General features: G+C 40.6%; 1 protein-coding gene across 24 annotated transcripts in view; it reads right to left on the bottom strand.

Moving 5' to 3' along the window:
- Rbfox1 (RNA binding fox-1 homolog 1) overlaps positions 1-16,379 on the bottom strand; it is a 2,075,913-nt gene that overhangs the window by 598,626 nt on the left and 1,460,908 nt on the right. For all 24 annotated transcript variants that reach the window (XM_076937363.1, XM_076937366.1, XM_076937354.1 and 21 more), the window contains one exon: positions 3,225-3,266. In XM_076937363.1, the coding sequence (XP_076793478.1) occupies positions 3,225-3,266 (42 nt within the window). The remainder of the gene's footprint in view (positions 1-3,224; positions 3,267-16,379) is intronic.

The following is a 16,379-nucleotide window of genomic DNA, read 5'->3' as shown; positions in this document are numbered from 1 at the left end:
AAAGACTTGGTGTTCAGCTGTCTGAAAATTGTATCCCACAGGGTGAGCATTCCACAGGCTGAAAAATGCCATGCTACAAGTTCAGTGTAGCCCATACTTCCCAGGATCTTTTGCTCAGCTCTCATCTCCAAATGGAGAAGGTAAGTCTTAGTGTATTCAGTAACCAGTGTCTCATTTTCATGATAATAGTGTAACCCCTTGACATAAAGGCAGAGGCTACTGGGTTTTCTTGTATCTGAGAGGACCAGAGTGAAACTGATCCAGGGGCCTGGAAGGTACAGTGTTAATAAAAAAAAAGGGGAAAGTGGATTGATTCTACATAATGACGAAAAAGGGAGGAGAGTGAGGAAGAAGGGTGAAGAGGAGGAGGAAAGGGGAGAAAGAGAGAGAGGGGGAGAAGAGGAGAAGAGAAAAGAGGAAGTGGAGGAGGACGGGGGGGGGGAAGAGAGGTAGAGAAAAGTAGAGGAGAAAGAGGAAAGATAACAATAGAAAAAGGGAGGGGTAGAGGGAAGAGGAGGGAAAATCAGGGAAGTGAGGAAGAGATGGGATACAGCAGCAATATGGTCAATTCCTCCAGTCAGAATAGAGTTAGAAGGGCAATGAGTATCATTGGACAAGATAGAAGAAAATGCCCACACATAAGACTGATTTGTAAAAATCAAGAGCAGGGTATGGTGACCCAGGCCTATAAGTTCCAACACTGCTAAGGAAGATACAATGAGACTGGCAAATGTTCAAGGCCAGCCTGGAGTCTAAAATAAATTAGGGGCCAGCCTGAGCTACAAGCTAAGATGCTGACTTAAAACAGATCTAAGTGGAGTGGGGAAGGAGATCCAGTTCAAAAGGTTTGCAAGGATGAGGACCTGAGTTTGATGCCTCAAATCCAGATTCAAAAACAGTTTGGAGTGTCAGATTTGTAATCCTAGTGCATGAGAGGCAGAGATAAGATCACTGGGAGTCGTTGGTCTGCCAGCCTAGCCTACTTAATAAGCATCAAGCCAGTGGTAAGAAATCGAGTTATATGATACCTGAGGAAGGGCAGCCCCGGCTGTTGGTTGGCTTTTGCATGTACATATACACATACTAGGACCCACCACACTAAACAAGAAGACACCTTGCAGTTATAAAAGGGAAGACATTCCCCGAGTCAAACGGAAAGAGAAACCATCAATGCATTCTCATTGGTCTCAAAACTGAGCTGTATAAAGTTCACCTTATCATTGCAAAGTGGTATTTATGGATTTAAAGCACAAATGAGTTTAAAATTCTAAAACCAGAGCTCAAACAATAACCTTAAATAAAGCAACCATTTGTGATGGTATAGGTGGGCTTGGGGTCCCAGGTCATTCCTGGAGCCCACATGGATCCCAACTAAATAATCCATCAAGGGGTAATAAGTTCACCATCCTTGCTTCTAAACGTCACCCAATTGGACAATGTCTTCATCAAATTATCAACCCTTCAAACTACAGATAAGTCCTTCTTTGTCCTCTGCACCCTTAGTTTTCCAAAGCAACATCATTTGCAAAAGAGCACTCAGGACTGTCTGAATTCTGAAGATGGTGTCAAAGCCTCCTGGAGATATAAGCATCCATTGCATTGCGCTTTATCTAGCACTGACCTACTTCTGGCCATCCTGCTCAACCGTATAGGAGAGAAAAATCAGAAATTCCAATACATTATTTACTAGGATAAACCAGTCATTCAGGTTGCAAAGAGAAAGCACTAGGGGAGTTCAGTAAAGCTTAAAGCAAATATCATTTAAATAAAAATGGAGATAGTGTCTCAGGGGCTCAAGGTAGGCTCAAACTTGCTTATAGTCCTTTGTAGCTAAGGATAACCTTAGTTTTTACTCTTCCCACCTCTACCTCCAGAGTGCTAGAATCATAGATATGTGCTACCACTCCTTGTTCATACCACAGAGTACTTCACACATGCCAGGAGAACTACATCCTCAACCAACAAATGTCTTGGTGGCTGTCACATGGAGAAATGGCACTAATCCTAGAGTAAATGTGGCCTGAGATGAAACATTAATAGAGGCCTAGGTGGGACATCTTATAAAGCAAATAAGCACAAAAGAAAAGAAAGATCAGGCCACCAGTTCAGTTTTATACAGGTGGATTCATTGTTTGTTTGATATAGGATTTAACAAACCAGATAACAAAGGCAATTGGAAAACAGAAAGAACACTAGGAGTCTTGGCCACCTGGAGATTACGGCTCAGCAAATGTCCTTAGATAAAACTAGCAGTGCACAAAGGCATTATATTCATTTACTGCACTATTCTTCTCAAACACTTTGGAGTACCATGGTCCTCCTCAAGCGCTGCTATGTTTTGAAAAGTCATAGTCTCTTAATTTTCATAGCAATCTGAAAACACAAAGTGAAGTCGTATAGTCCGGTGAAAATGGCCTGTCCCCAGCAGTGATATCAAAGAGTGGTCAGTTACAACCTTAAACTCTGTCCCAAAATATGAACATGCTTTGGAAACAAAGGAGGCACAGAGGCAGGGAATCCAGACATTTTATAAAACTCCACACAAGTCTATGCCAATAAGAATGCCCAACCAAGACATGGTGATGACGGAATAGTGTCACCGGAAAAAAAAAAAAAAAAAAAAAAAAAACTTTCTCAAGAGAAACTTTCATGCATCTGATACACTTATATCTGGGAACTTGTTTTTAGTAAGTGAATAACCTATCGAGTTTAGCATTCTGGCTTCATTGCCCCTGTAGACAAATGATAACAAGGTCCAAAGTCTATGGCTAATTCAAATTCTCCTTTAAATAAAATAGCCCTTGATATAAGTGTTGCTCACTAACCCCAGTCCATCGCAAAAGTGAAGTTTAGTCACTCCTCAAACAGCTAGGATCTCACGTCAGGAGGGCAGTAAGGTGTCCTCTTGACTTTCGTGATTACTTAGACCTCACGTGTACATAAAATGAGTCTAATGATATCAAACAAATTCCACAAGAGAAGTATTTATCACCAAATCTAAATTTTAAAAAAGCCATATATACTATAATGGCACTTCAAAAGAAGATCTACTGTATTTACCAGCTCAATCAGTACAAAATTAGCTGGGATAAATATTGCCAACTCTACCCATCTTGTGATGACTCCTGTTATTTAGACTCTAGGTCTTGAAAGAGACAAGGCAAATTTTGCTTATCAGACAGAGATAGGAAGCAGGAAGCCTGTTACAAGCAGGTCACACCTACCCTCAGCTGCTCTCTTTCACAATTCATCTGTTGCCTCAAAACCTGCAGAAAAGAGAAAAAGGAGAGATTGTCAGAAGTTTTTATCAAAGCAGCATAAAAGCAGGGAGTTGGGGAGCAGCTCAACAGGACCTCTGGAACCCACATAAATACTGGTTGTACATGTTGAGGTGAGATGGCTCAGCCAATAAAGGCACTTGCCTTCAAGTCTCAGAAGCTGAACTCAATCCTTGGAACCCACATGGTGAGATCAGAAGACAACGTGACAAGTGACCTACAGGTGTTTTATGGCTTGTCCACATATACATATGTGTATGTGTACACAGAGTAGATTATAAAGTATACAAAATTAAAATAAGGTAGAAGATTGAGGAAAATTTCTGACATCAACATCTGTCCTACACACACACACACACACACACACACACACACACACACACGTGCATCTTTACATACAGGGCAGCACACATATATGTGAGCACACAAGCACATATGTGCTTCTCCACACACAGGGATGCCTAGACATATGCAACCATGTAGGCATATATGTGCATTGACATACACAGGTGTGCTCACACAAGCACATATAGACATATCACATATACACATACATGGAAAAAGAAGAAGGGAAAAGAGAAGAAAATAGTTATTATGGATGGATGGGCTTAAAACAGAAGCAAGTATTAATGGTAATAATTAATTTTTCACTAGGTTCAGACAGAGGACTGTTCACTATCATTCTGCATTGCACAATGCACAGATAGTCAGCAGGGGAAGCAGTATTCTTAAGGGAATGGTTCAGAGGTGCTGGGAAAGAGGGTTGCCTTCTTTGTGCATAGACTCCTCTTATCCTGTTTAACAGGAGGACACACTTCCTTAAGGCTATCTTAGGTTGTGTGTGACAAGACAATGGCCAATGCAGTGTCTTCCCCAATGTCAAGTGCTGACAATATTATCTCCATGTCCTGGAAAACAGCTTGCATTTCATTAGTTCTTTCTTAATTACTAATTTTGTTTGTGTGTGGTACTGAGGTCTGAATTCAATGTTTCATGTATGCTAAGCAGGGGCTTCCCCTCTAAATTGTACCCTAGCCTTCTCTTCTCTCATTATTTTGAGACTGATATCACTAGGTTTTCTTGCTTTGAGCATACTGCGTCACCAAAGCAAGGCTTCAACTTGTGATTCTTCTACTTCAGCCTCCTGAGATACTGGGATAACAGATGGGGTTTGATTGTCCAGACTAGCCAGATGGAAGTAAGAGACACTGTTGGGAATGGTTGTTAGACAGACCACATGGGGGAGAATTGAGGCCAGGGCTTATAGCAGAGAAAAAAAAAAAACCTGCTCACAATTTGGTATCCATCACCACTGCAGGAATGAAGTATTGGTAGTGTCCCTTTCAAACACTGGTGGGTGATTTGTGCCTTACCAATGTGTGTTTTTTTTTAAATCACCCAAAGAGGCTTTATTAGAGTGACCATATGATTTGTTACCCAAATAGGCAAAACAGAATGCATTAGCAGAGGATAGCCAGTGAGGTGTTTGGATTTAGCTGGTTACACAGAGGTCAAAGATAGGTTTCTTAGGAAACCAGGATTGGATGGTCCTATAACACAGACAAGGATTGATGGATGAGGCTTCAATGCAAATGGCCAAAATGGAACTAAGCTCTGCATTATTGACAGGCTATATTGCCTCTTACTATTTTTTTTTAAACCACTGTAAAATGTTGTAATTCTCAGCCCTTGACAGGGTTCTGGGAGTTCCTTGAAACTTCACTGAAGGATGAGAAGCTTTAGCAACCAACTCTTGATGTATATTTTATGTGTTTTGTAGTGAAAGTTTCTTTTTACTTTTTCTAAAATAAAAACAAAAATAAGGATGTTTGCTTAGGATAGACCAGAGACTGAAGTCTATAGATAGAGATAGAATACTACTATTGTAGGTCCTTTCACCTAGAGAGTTACCCATGAGATCTCTCTTGATTGTGTTTGCTTTGTTATTGTTAATTTGAGTCTCACATATCCCAGACTAGCCTTGAACCAGTTATGTGGCCAAGGATGATTGTAAACTTTGGATTCTCCTACATCCACCTCCTGAGGGCTGTGCAACACCAGGCTCAGTGTCTGTGGTGTTGGGGATCAAACTCAGGCTGTGTGCATTAGTGTTAGACAAGCATCCACCAACTGACTTAAAGTGCTTGCTTTTCATGCTCAGTCCCTGGGTTCAACACTTGGAACCATAAGAAAGAAAGAGAAGTAGATGGAAAGAAAGGAGGGAGACTAATTTATATGTAGGTATTAATGAATCACAATATTATTTATGAAAAACTTATAAACACTGTAATGTGTGACAGTGCAAAAATCAACAATGAACCACAGTTCTGAAAATAGATATGGGAAGTGCACTAAAAACCCACTTTCGTTAATGAGAAAAAAGCTACAAAAATGTACAAATGTTATGAATCCTATTTTCTGTCAGAAATATAGTTCAATTGGTCATTAAGGAGGAAAAAAATAAGGAAGAAAGGATTGGGAAGAGATTTTCCAAATTATCAAAAAGTAAAGGAGTTTAGCTATATAAATAAACAGAAAAATTATACATTCAAGTGTGCTTGAAATAGGCATTTTAGATTATATCTTTGTAAACCTTTAAGAAGAATGAGGGGAAAATCCAAGTTGTAGGAGGCAAGGAGTGGCGGTGACTACTATACAGATGGGGGTTCCCACTTAACAGTAAACGGTGGATAGAGAGGATGGGAAGATGTAAGTAGAATAGGAACCAAGGACTGAGCCTGAAATACTCTCCAGCCTCACACTATCTCTTGGCAGCTGCACCAAGAGAACCCAGAGCTCAGTAAGGAATGATCACGGACAGCCAAATCCCAGGAGAACTCAGCAGTGAGTGCCCACCAACAGACAGCTAAGTCCCAGGAGAAATTTCCTGGGTTTATCTTGAGAAATCTTAACCTCAGAAACTAGGAAATCCTTCTTTTCTTTCTCCCACTCCCATCCCACCATCCTCTCACATTACTGTTTCCTGGGTAATCCCAGGCTGAATTTCAGCACTAGCCATGGGGAAGACCTTCATGACATGAAAAGCAGTCCCCCTAAGAGGTACCATACTCTCCCTCCTCCTTGCTTTTCCTATTGTTCCATTGAAGTTGGAGCATGAAATTTCCTCAGCAGGCTCATATATTCAAATACTTGGTCCGCAGAGAGTGGTGATGTTCAGGAGGTTACAGAGCCTTTGAGCATGGAATGTTGCTGGAGGAAGTACCTAAGTACCTAAGTGGGAAAGGGTTTGAGCCTGGCCCTATTTCCTGTTCTTTCCTTCTGTTTCTGGTATACTTGAAATGGGATTTGTTGGATCATGCTGTGGCTTCCATGTCTTCCTGCCAGAAGGACTCCATCCCTTCTGGAACTGTAAGTCAAAATAAATCCTTTCTTCTTTAACTTGCTTTTGTCTAGATATTTTATTATAGCACCAGAAAAGTAAGGAATATACTGTGTCCACTTAGAGCAGAAAAATGAATGATTCAACAGCTGAATGAAACACAAGGAGGGAAAGATATAAACCCACAAGTTCAAGAGGATTGTTAAATTCTAGGGAGTTACATTAAAAGAAATCTACCCCCCTCAAAAGAAAAATCGTGACAAAATTGCTGGAAGCTGGGCAGGAGTAAGAGCTCATTGGGTGAGAATCTACATATGAACTCACAGAGCCTGTGTCAGCATGCTTGGCACCTGTACAGGTCTAAGCCAGATGTGATCCCAGTGCTGAGAGAGAAAACAGATATGCCCCCATTCCTAACCTGAACCTATCTCCATTGACAGCCACTGGCAAGAGAAGGTTAGTTTTCTTCATGGAATCTTACTGGGTACACAAACCACACTTAAGCACATGCCTCATGCCAAGAAGTAGAGAGCCAACACAAAAGGAAATCAATGGAATTTAGGGAGGGTTTTGTCTCACTATGGTTTGTTGGGGCTCCTTTTTGCTCGATTTTGCTTTTTATCCCCTATAGAGCTTTTGCTTATGTATTACAGCTTTATATTTTATGTGAATGGGTTTCCCGTGTGTGCAAATATGTATGTCTCAGAATCTGTGTGTGTTTCTTGAGCTCTTTCTGTAGCTCTTTTTTCCTGAGTGTTTAATTTGTCCTAGTCTGGTTTTATTTTAACTTGTTTTATTTTATTACTATTTAGATGCCTGATTATATTCTAACAAGAGAAAGAAAGGTTGTAATTTGAATGGATGGGGTGGGGGAGTGAGGAGGATCTATGAGGAGTTTGGGGAGGGGAACAATAATTATCATACACTGTAGGGGGAAACCCCTCTCTTTAAAAAAATTACAGAAAAAAGTGTTCTTGTTTTTGCTGCTCATTCATAAATAAAACCGTGCGCTCAGATCTGCAGCACCTACATGGCCTTTGTGTGGCTGTGTGCATGTAGTTCCAGCACTGTCACTGACAGAGGCAGGTGGATGCCTGGGACTTGATGGGTATGAGACTGGCTTCAGATTCAGAGACAGATCTTGCCTCAAGAGAATATGGTCAAGAATGATAGGGAAAGACAAGCAACGGCTTCCTCTGGCCTCTACGTGCATTTGCACACAAGCATAAACACACAAACACTCACACATACAGTAACACATATATACTCCCTCTCTCTCACATATACACTCACACATACACACACATGCACACACACAATTTTTAAAAAAATCTTTCTAGAACTCTAAAAATAAAGACAAGACCGCAGAAACCATAGAAAAGCACGACTTTTTCTTGCTGAAATAACTTCTTATACACAGCTTAAATTCAGTGAAAGGACTGGGGTGTGGCTCAGTGGTAGAATTCTTGCCTAGCATGTGTGAGGCCCTACATTCCACCTTCAGCAACACAAACAAACAAAGATCAAATATGAAAGCAACTAAAATTTTCTATTGCTAACAGACCTACTCTCCAACATTTGGTATGGGAAGTAAACCTTCCAAACGGCAGAGATAATCTTCAGTGTGTCGGAAACAGAATGTACGAAGACAGATAGAAAGACTAAAGTTTCTCATAAACATAAATAGAAACACAAGTCCAGAGGCTGGAGAGGTGTTTCGTGATTACGTGTGCTTGCTGCTCTTACAGAGGATCCCCAGTAATGTCCCCCAACCCACATCAGGTGCCTCCCTCACAACAGCTCTGGGATCGAACACCATCTTCTGGCTTCTGCAGAGACTGCACCCAGGCACCATACATTCTCCCAAAGCACAAGCACATACAGAAAAATAAAAAAGTAAATAAAACAAAACCCAAGTCTGCTGCTTTTGAGATCATTGAGATATGTTTAATGGATGTCATTTTAAGAAATGACATTTCTGGGAGCTTTTTTATGTAGCTCTTCTATCCTGTCAGCTAAACACAAAGAGAAGACAGTGTGGAGACAGAGGGAAATGGGCCTGTATTCCCTTATTGCTAGTAAGATGAAATTAGCAAACATAGTTGATGGTTGTTGTGTATAAACAGGGTGGAATAATCATCGTAATCAAGATAATTGAAGTGGGTGTTAAGGTTCTGACATTCGTGTGAAGTGGTGAAGTACTGATTATCTGTAAACTGGGAGATACGGATGTATCATAACCCTTACAGCAACAGCCTAAGAAACGAACTATGCTATTCCAGGCACCCGCCCCAATAAAAAAACAAAAACAAAACAAAAACAAAAAAACCTAAAAATGTAATATACTCCAAGCATAGGATGTTAGAATAATTGAATATTGACACACAGGCACATCTACATAGATAGAAGAAGAGACTCTGACCCCAAAGCTCATACTTGATAAAAAGAAAAATTAACTTCCAATAAGTAGACCACGGATTCTAAATGAGGAACACAGAATTAAACAGGTAATATAGGGAAAGATGCTAATACTTTCTTCTCAGTGCTGTTGTACATCTCTCAAGTTACCCTCTATGACAGGTGGCACATTCATAATCAGAAAACATCTTCATATCAAAGCTTTAAAAGCAGAAGTGTGTTTTTATTTTAAATTTTGCAATGCTAAAGCTAGCTTTCATCTGGAGTAATTATATACAATACTAAATAATAGAACTAGAAACTTTATGTTCTGTCTTTAAAAAAATAACAAAGGTCTGCCAGGCAGAGGCTAGTCTATGCCATCCAAGGTGAAGCTCTACCATAATGTTTTTGCTATAGAACTTAATAAAGGCAGAATTCAACTGTAGTCAACTAAATAAAAATAATAATATAAAAACTTTGCCTTTTCAATGAGGCTACTAAAGAGAAACGCTGTGGGGTGAGATAAGGGATAACACAGGTTTTCTCTTGAGTGATCACAGTTTGCTCTTTGTTTGCTTCATCTTTGTTTGTTTTAATTATCCTTCAAGGCTTCACTTGTTCTATATATATCCTGGCAATAAAATTCTATCTCCAGTTTTCAGCCTAGTTCTATGTATACTATATCTCCTTATATCATGTTCAGCTACTGCCCATGATGGTGCACACTTATCAATCATGGGAGCAACTTATTTGCATCTTCGACGTCTGCGCCCATGTGCTGGGATCCTCTCCACTTTGTGTCTGGAGCATTGAGTACAGATTCATGGTTTGTTCTTTGCTCCCTTCCGAAAGATCTAGACTGAATCCTGAAAAGGTGGCTAGATCCCAGCCATGTCTGTTACACAACAACCCTCCCCGGCAAATGCTGCAACCAAGGTGCAAGCATGCTCAACAGGCCCATAAAGACCTGGTGAGGCTCTTTTCCCCCAGTGGAGATAGGGAGAGAGCTCATCTGGTAAAGTGCTTGAGGCTCTGGGTTCAAGTCTCATAAGTGATGTTTCCACATTTAAAAGCTGGGCATGGTAATATGGTCCTGGACTCCCAGTGCTTTTGGAGGCAGAGGCTCATGGATTCTTCATCCTTATTTGCCAGTTAGCTTAGAATACTTGATGAGCTTCAAAGCAATGAGGGACCCTGTCTCCAAAAGAAAAGTGGCCAGCACCTAAGGGATGACCACAAAGGTAGATATCAGGCCTCCACACTCATGGGCACACACAATCTCTCCATCACAAGACTGGATGTTTAAGAGAAACTAAAGTCCCTGTAATTTCATACCTTGGGTGATGGAGAGAGACCCTTATTCTGTAGTTTTAAAAAAGCTAGCCCTGAAAAATACCTTAAATGTACACTTCACTAAATGTCACTTCATTTGGAAACTAACGCATGGCATTTTTTCCCTTCCCTTGGCAGTAATGCACAAAGCCAATATATTTTATGGCCAAAATGAAAAAAGGGAAAGTGGAAGGTCGGGCGTTGCTCCTTTAAGATGCTTCCAGAATCAAATACCACTCTCAATAGGGCTGCCAAGTAAGCGCTTATGAAAGGTTAGAACCGCAGCAATAAAGCAGCGCATGCGGCCTTTCGCTCTTCTGGGTGTACGGCTGTTTAATAGCCCGGATTCATCTTCCTCCACTGTCTGTCTTCAGCTAGGCAGCAGGGCCATGCTCAGCTCAGCTGTTCTTACCAAACCCATTCTCTCTCTCTCTCTCTCTCTCTCTCTCTCTCTCTCTCTCTCTCTCTCTCTCTGTGTGTGTGTGTGTGTGTCCATCCTCTGTTTATCTCTTTCTCTCTGGTATATTCACTGTACATGGTGCATGGTTTCAGAAGGATATTTTCATACAATATATAATATATTCAGACCATGGACCATCCATCCATCCATCCATCCATCCATCCATCCATCCATCCATCCATGCTGCCTTCTCCTTCTCTATTTCTGTTCTCTTGCTCCTAGTAGCCCCCTTTGTTCTCTAAATGCTTTTGCTTCTTGTTAAATGCCATATACAGCTGCATGGTTTTATATATCTGTACAGGAAATCTAGGATGCCCCCAAATGAGACAAAACACAATGCTGTCTTCCTTTCTGAGAAGACTGGCTTAGATTTGTACCTATTCCTCCAAAAAGACATAGCGTGATTCTACATTATGGCTCAATATATTTCTATGCATGATTCCATCATGGATAGACCACATTTTCCTCCTCAGCTCTGCGGTTCATGAGATATAAGTTTTTCTTCTGGAATTTATCTTTGGTGAGTAGGCTACAAATAAGCATGAATGGACAAGTATGTGTGAAATACATTAGGTAGAGAGGAAATACCCAGGAGTAGCGTAGCTGGGCCATACCATACTGTAAGGTTAGCAGATTTACTATTAGTTGAATGAAGAATCTCCATGTTTATTTCCACAGCGGCTAGACTGGTTTATTTCCCACCAGCAGTGTGCAATAGTTCCCTTCCATATGCTTTGAACTTTCTCTTTCAATCCTTCCTGTCTCAGTGCCAGCCCCCCTCTGTCTTGCTATCTCTTTGTCTCTGTCTTTCAATTCATCAGATTAGCTCTGTAAAGATGAGGACCAGAGGACCAAATCTTGGGGCTTCCCTCTTCATGAGGATGGGGCTTAGAATCTGTAAAACTATCTCTTCATTGCTGCAATAGATACTCAGTATCTTCTGGATGCTATTGCTTTAGGCAGTGGTGAAGCAATGGTTACGTCTGCAGGGATTCATTATAGTGGTACAGCATGTGGGAGGCAGAGGCAGGAAGAATTCAAGGCTGAAGGCAGCCTGTGCTACAGAGTGAGATTGCCTTGAACACATATTCTCTCACACACACATGGGAGACTCTACAGGATCTCCCCATCTCCTTCAAAACATGGAGATATTGACAATTTTATTACATGAAACATTTCCTAGACTGAACTTAGGAAAGTACTCAGAGCACACAATGAAAGGAATAGCCTAGCCTCAGAGGGTGTGAGAATACACCCGTGTTTTTCTGTTTTGTGTTTCAGACCATGCACACAGGGGAATAATCCAAATAAATATTCAAGGGAGAAAAAAGAGAGGAATGAAAAGCTCAAGGGGATTATGGACACGCCATAATTAAGGGAGACGAGTCAAATGCACGAAGAAATTGGGTAGAGATCAACTTGCCTTGTGAAAGCAAGTGTCAAAGACACAGGATAAATGAACGGACAAATAGATGTCCATGTTTTCTTGTTAGCGGTACATGATGCTGGAGAGTCCAGTTTTAAGAACAATTGTGAATGATTTTTAAAGGATGGCAACAGAAGATTAACAACACCAAACTCGATAAATCAAATCAATGGGAGGCCCTGTGCATTTTTCAGCTTGGCTATCCTAGTAATTATTATAAATTCTTCTGAAACTACATAGAATTCCCTGTAAACACAGGTCCCAGAGGACCTTGGGTGAAAAACATGCTTTGTTGTTTTTTTTTTTTCTTAGTGTATTTTGGGTTATTCTATGCACTTGACTGATATGGTCGTACTCAGCACTTGCGTGTACCACCCCCAGAACAGTGCTAACAAAAAAGACAGCAGCTATACCTGAAGCATGATGCTACCCTAGAAAAGGTCTCTGAGAAAGAGAGGGTGCAAAGAGCCACGTGATGATAAAGAGGGCCTTGAAGAGCTGTCTATGGGCAGGACTTGTTCATCACACCGACAATCACACAACTGCTATGATTGTCTGCATGGTGCCTGCACAAAATTGAGTCTCTAAGCAAATGGGAGACAAGCTTACAAGATCTTATTCCATTCTGGAGATCTAAGTTATACAAAGGTTGTTGGAGGAGGCGTGTGGAATATCTGTAGCCATGAGCCCATAGGCAGAGGCCAGAATCCTCATTACCTTGAGACAGGGCCCCTCACTGAAACTTGAAACAGGTTGGTGGCTTCAGTGATCTGTCAGCGACTTTCCAGTCATCTACATCCCTCATACTGGCCATACCCAGTAATGGGAAGTGCAACTCAGGTCCTCATGCTCACATAGGAACTTCTCTTACTCGCTGAGCCATCACTTTAGCCCCTATGGATTCTCTTCAGCATTGAAAATAAAATTATCCAAATCAACTTAAAATGAAAGAATTCATTTTCTCACTCTGACTTCTGAGGAAATACATGGAAAGGTTTTCCAAATACTTGAGTTTATGAGAATCTAAACCCCCTTAACAAACTAATAGTCAGCTCTGGCTGTAATCAAATCATTGTTTTAAAATATATATCTAGCAATATAGTGTATCTTCTGCCTAGCAAAAGATGGGATTGTTTCTATCTGGTCAGCAAATTGAGATGTCTTCATCTACTCCAGTGACTATTTACTTTTGTTTTAAGGATGGAAAGTTTTTAATGGTGGCCAATGCTTAGGATTCAGGATAGAGAGTAAGAAATAACCAATTAAAAAGAAATAAAATACAAAAGCAACAATTGTGAGTCAAGCCAACCATCGTTAATCGACTCAATTCTGGCTCATGAAGTACCAGTGAAGACAGTGCCTCTAGAGAACAAGGTAGGGACAGGACACGGCCCAGCTCTCCTGTGTTATTTTCATTTAAGCAATGAGAACTAGAAGCTGATACTGAAACCTTGTGTGCTTTGTTTAGAAATACAGTGCCCGTGGGAAGGGAACGAGGCAGGCAAGCCAAGGTAAGACCACATACTAAATACAAAAAGACACAAAACCTATTGATGAAAAAGAATATGTAAGTCCATGTGTTGAAGGCATCACCACAGTTAATTTATGGCTCACAGTCTTTGGGACAATATTATTGGACAAGTTTCACAATCTCAGTGAACTGAGTAGCTTTTAGCAGCAAGCCTGTGGTGAGGTACTGGTAAGGCAGTAAGGAATAGTAAGCTTCTCTGCAACCCTTTAAAATCTGTAACACTGGATGCCCATGGTACCTGAATGTTCTTGCTGCTTGGATGCTTGCAATTATTAGATGCATGTGGTACTTGGATGTTTATGGTACTTACATTGAGAGGAAAGTAGCATCCTTGGCTATTTTGTGTCATTCTTAACTTTATTTTAAGTCACTAAATGGAGTGAGATATATCTTATGTTATTAAAGGGACACTAGAGTCAGGATGCCCTAGAATTAAAAAGATCTTCAGATCAGGATTTAAGGACATTTGCCTTAGACTAATTATTTTTGTTATATTTCTTCTCTCATGCATATACTTGCTAAGCAATCAGAGAGTTACGTCTCCCAGGTTTGAAACAAATATGTCCAAGAAGAAGGATGAAGCAGACAACTGTAAATGAAAGGTACTTGCCCCCCCCCCCCCCGCCTCCCAAAGCAGTGGTGAGGATCTGATTCACCCTGCCTCTACCCAGCACCCAACTACTTATTGCAAAGAAGTCACCTCTTAGAGTTCTGAATTTAAGGCTGCATACAGGTCTTGGAACAAAAGGGCAGCCCCAAGCTGATGTGATCTGCAAACACCTCAGGAGCTAAGCCAGAGAATGTCTCTAAACCAGGTCACTTTCAAGATGTAGGAAAACATATTGCTTATTATTTACCCAAATAATAAACTATCACCCCAGGCATATTTTTATCTGTAAATTTAATAAGGTATTTTGTGAACCAAGGCAGAGGAGGGTTGGAACAAAGACTTGTCACCATGACAAAGGTGATTTCTGTTTGTTTCAGTGGTAGACACAATTGCCTTTCCTTTCCTCATAATCGAGGGTTATAATTGCCCCCTCCAAGCTTTACCCCAGCCGTTTGCTCAGTCCAAGAATATTCAAGCAATACTCATGAAAATCTCCTGCAGAACTAAAACGCCTTGGCAGGTTTCCCTGGACCAGTCTCCCGGGACCATCATTACCCTAAAGCCAGAGAGGAGCAGTGCTCATGTAGCATGAATATCACAATTCAGATTTCCCATCATGCTCCCTGCCCACTGTTAGAGCTAGGAAAGAGGCAGGTTGGACAGGTGGGCTATTTGCATATCATTTGCATTTATCTACTATGGTAGAGTGTAGGTTCTCTAGACAGTTTCACATTAAGATGCTTTAACTGGACGAGTTTTGTTGTTTCTTTCTCATTGGATGTTATAATGTTCTAATGATAATTGTTATCAGAGTTAATAATTTTATAATCTGCTTTCCAATTAAACACATGCACCCTAGACCCACAGCCTATGGCTTCTGTAGACAAACAGTTTGATGATCTTAATGGTCAGACATCTTAAGTGATCAGAATCAAACATTAGAGAAAGCATCTCAGGTTCCAATCTCAAGTTCACTGCTTATCAACTTAGGACAAACATTCTGGCCTGCGACTGTCTTGTTCCTCAAAAAGTCACAGGAGTTTGAATGAGCTCATATTTGCAAAAGTAATTAAAATGTGAAAAGCACACAACTGTTAAAGCTCCTAGCACACAGAATACATTCTATTAGTCCCTTTTCAGATTAAGAAAGTAAGCAGTACACAACTGCAATGGTGCGCTTTAATGTGATAGTGAATTTTAATGCAATGGTGAATTTAAATCAATGGTGAGTTTTAATGTGATAGTGAGCTTGATTGCAATGGTGAGCTATAATGTGATGGTTAGTTTTAATCGTCTGCTTGTTATAATCTACAATCCTCTGGAAGGAGAGTCTCAGTGAGGAATTTTCTGTATTGGGCTAGCCTGTGGGAATATCTGTGAGGGATCTTGGATCTTCTTAATTAAGTTAATTGATGTGGGAAGGCCAAGCCCACTGTTGGTAGCACTATTCTCTAGGCAAAGAGATTCTGATCTGTGTAAGAGTGGAGACATCCATCTGAGGACAGGCTAGCAAGAAAGTGAATAAGCATGAATCCATTCTCCCTCTGCTCTTTGTTGTGGTTATAATGAGGTTAGCTGTTAGACGTGCCTTGATTTACCCTACAATAATGGACTAAAATTGGGCATTGTGAGCTGAAATAAATCACTTTATTACCTGTCTCTTTCTATCAGAATATTTTATCACAGAAGCAGAAATCAAATTAGAACAGCATCACTTCTGCTTCTGCTGTGATTTGTTCTTTCCATAAAGGTATTGAGATGCCGTGGCTACAGATAGAGCAGTAGGAAACAAGCATTTTGCAAAGCAATGGATACTCTAGCAAGCTGTGTGCTAGGATCTTAACTGCCGATGTCCATGAATCAGAAAAAAAAAATGTCAGCAGAAAGAAATTATGTAGCTACTACTGTGCTATCATAAAAAAGAGGATGAAGACTGTCCCAGCAGACTAGTTCTCCAGACAGAGATGAAGGGACAAGAGTGACATTGTTGTCTAAGGCCCCG

This window comes from Arvicanthis niloticus, chromosome 6, assembly GCF_011762505.2.
Source record: "Arvicanthis niloticus isolate mArvNil1 chromosome 6, mArvNil1.pat.X, whole genome shotgun sequence".
In the NCBI taxonomy this organism is placed as follows: Eukaryota; Metazoa; Chordata; class Mammalia; order Rodentia; family Muridae; genus Arvicanthis; species Arvicanthis niloticus.
The sequence above is the reverse complement of the archived record's forward strand: the minus strand, read 5'-3'. Positions and strand labels throughout refer to the sequence as shown.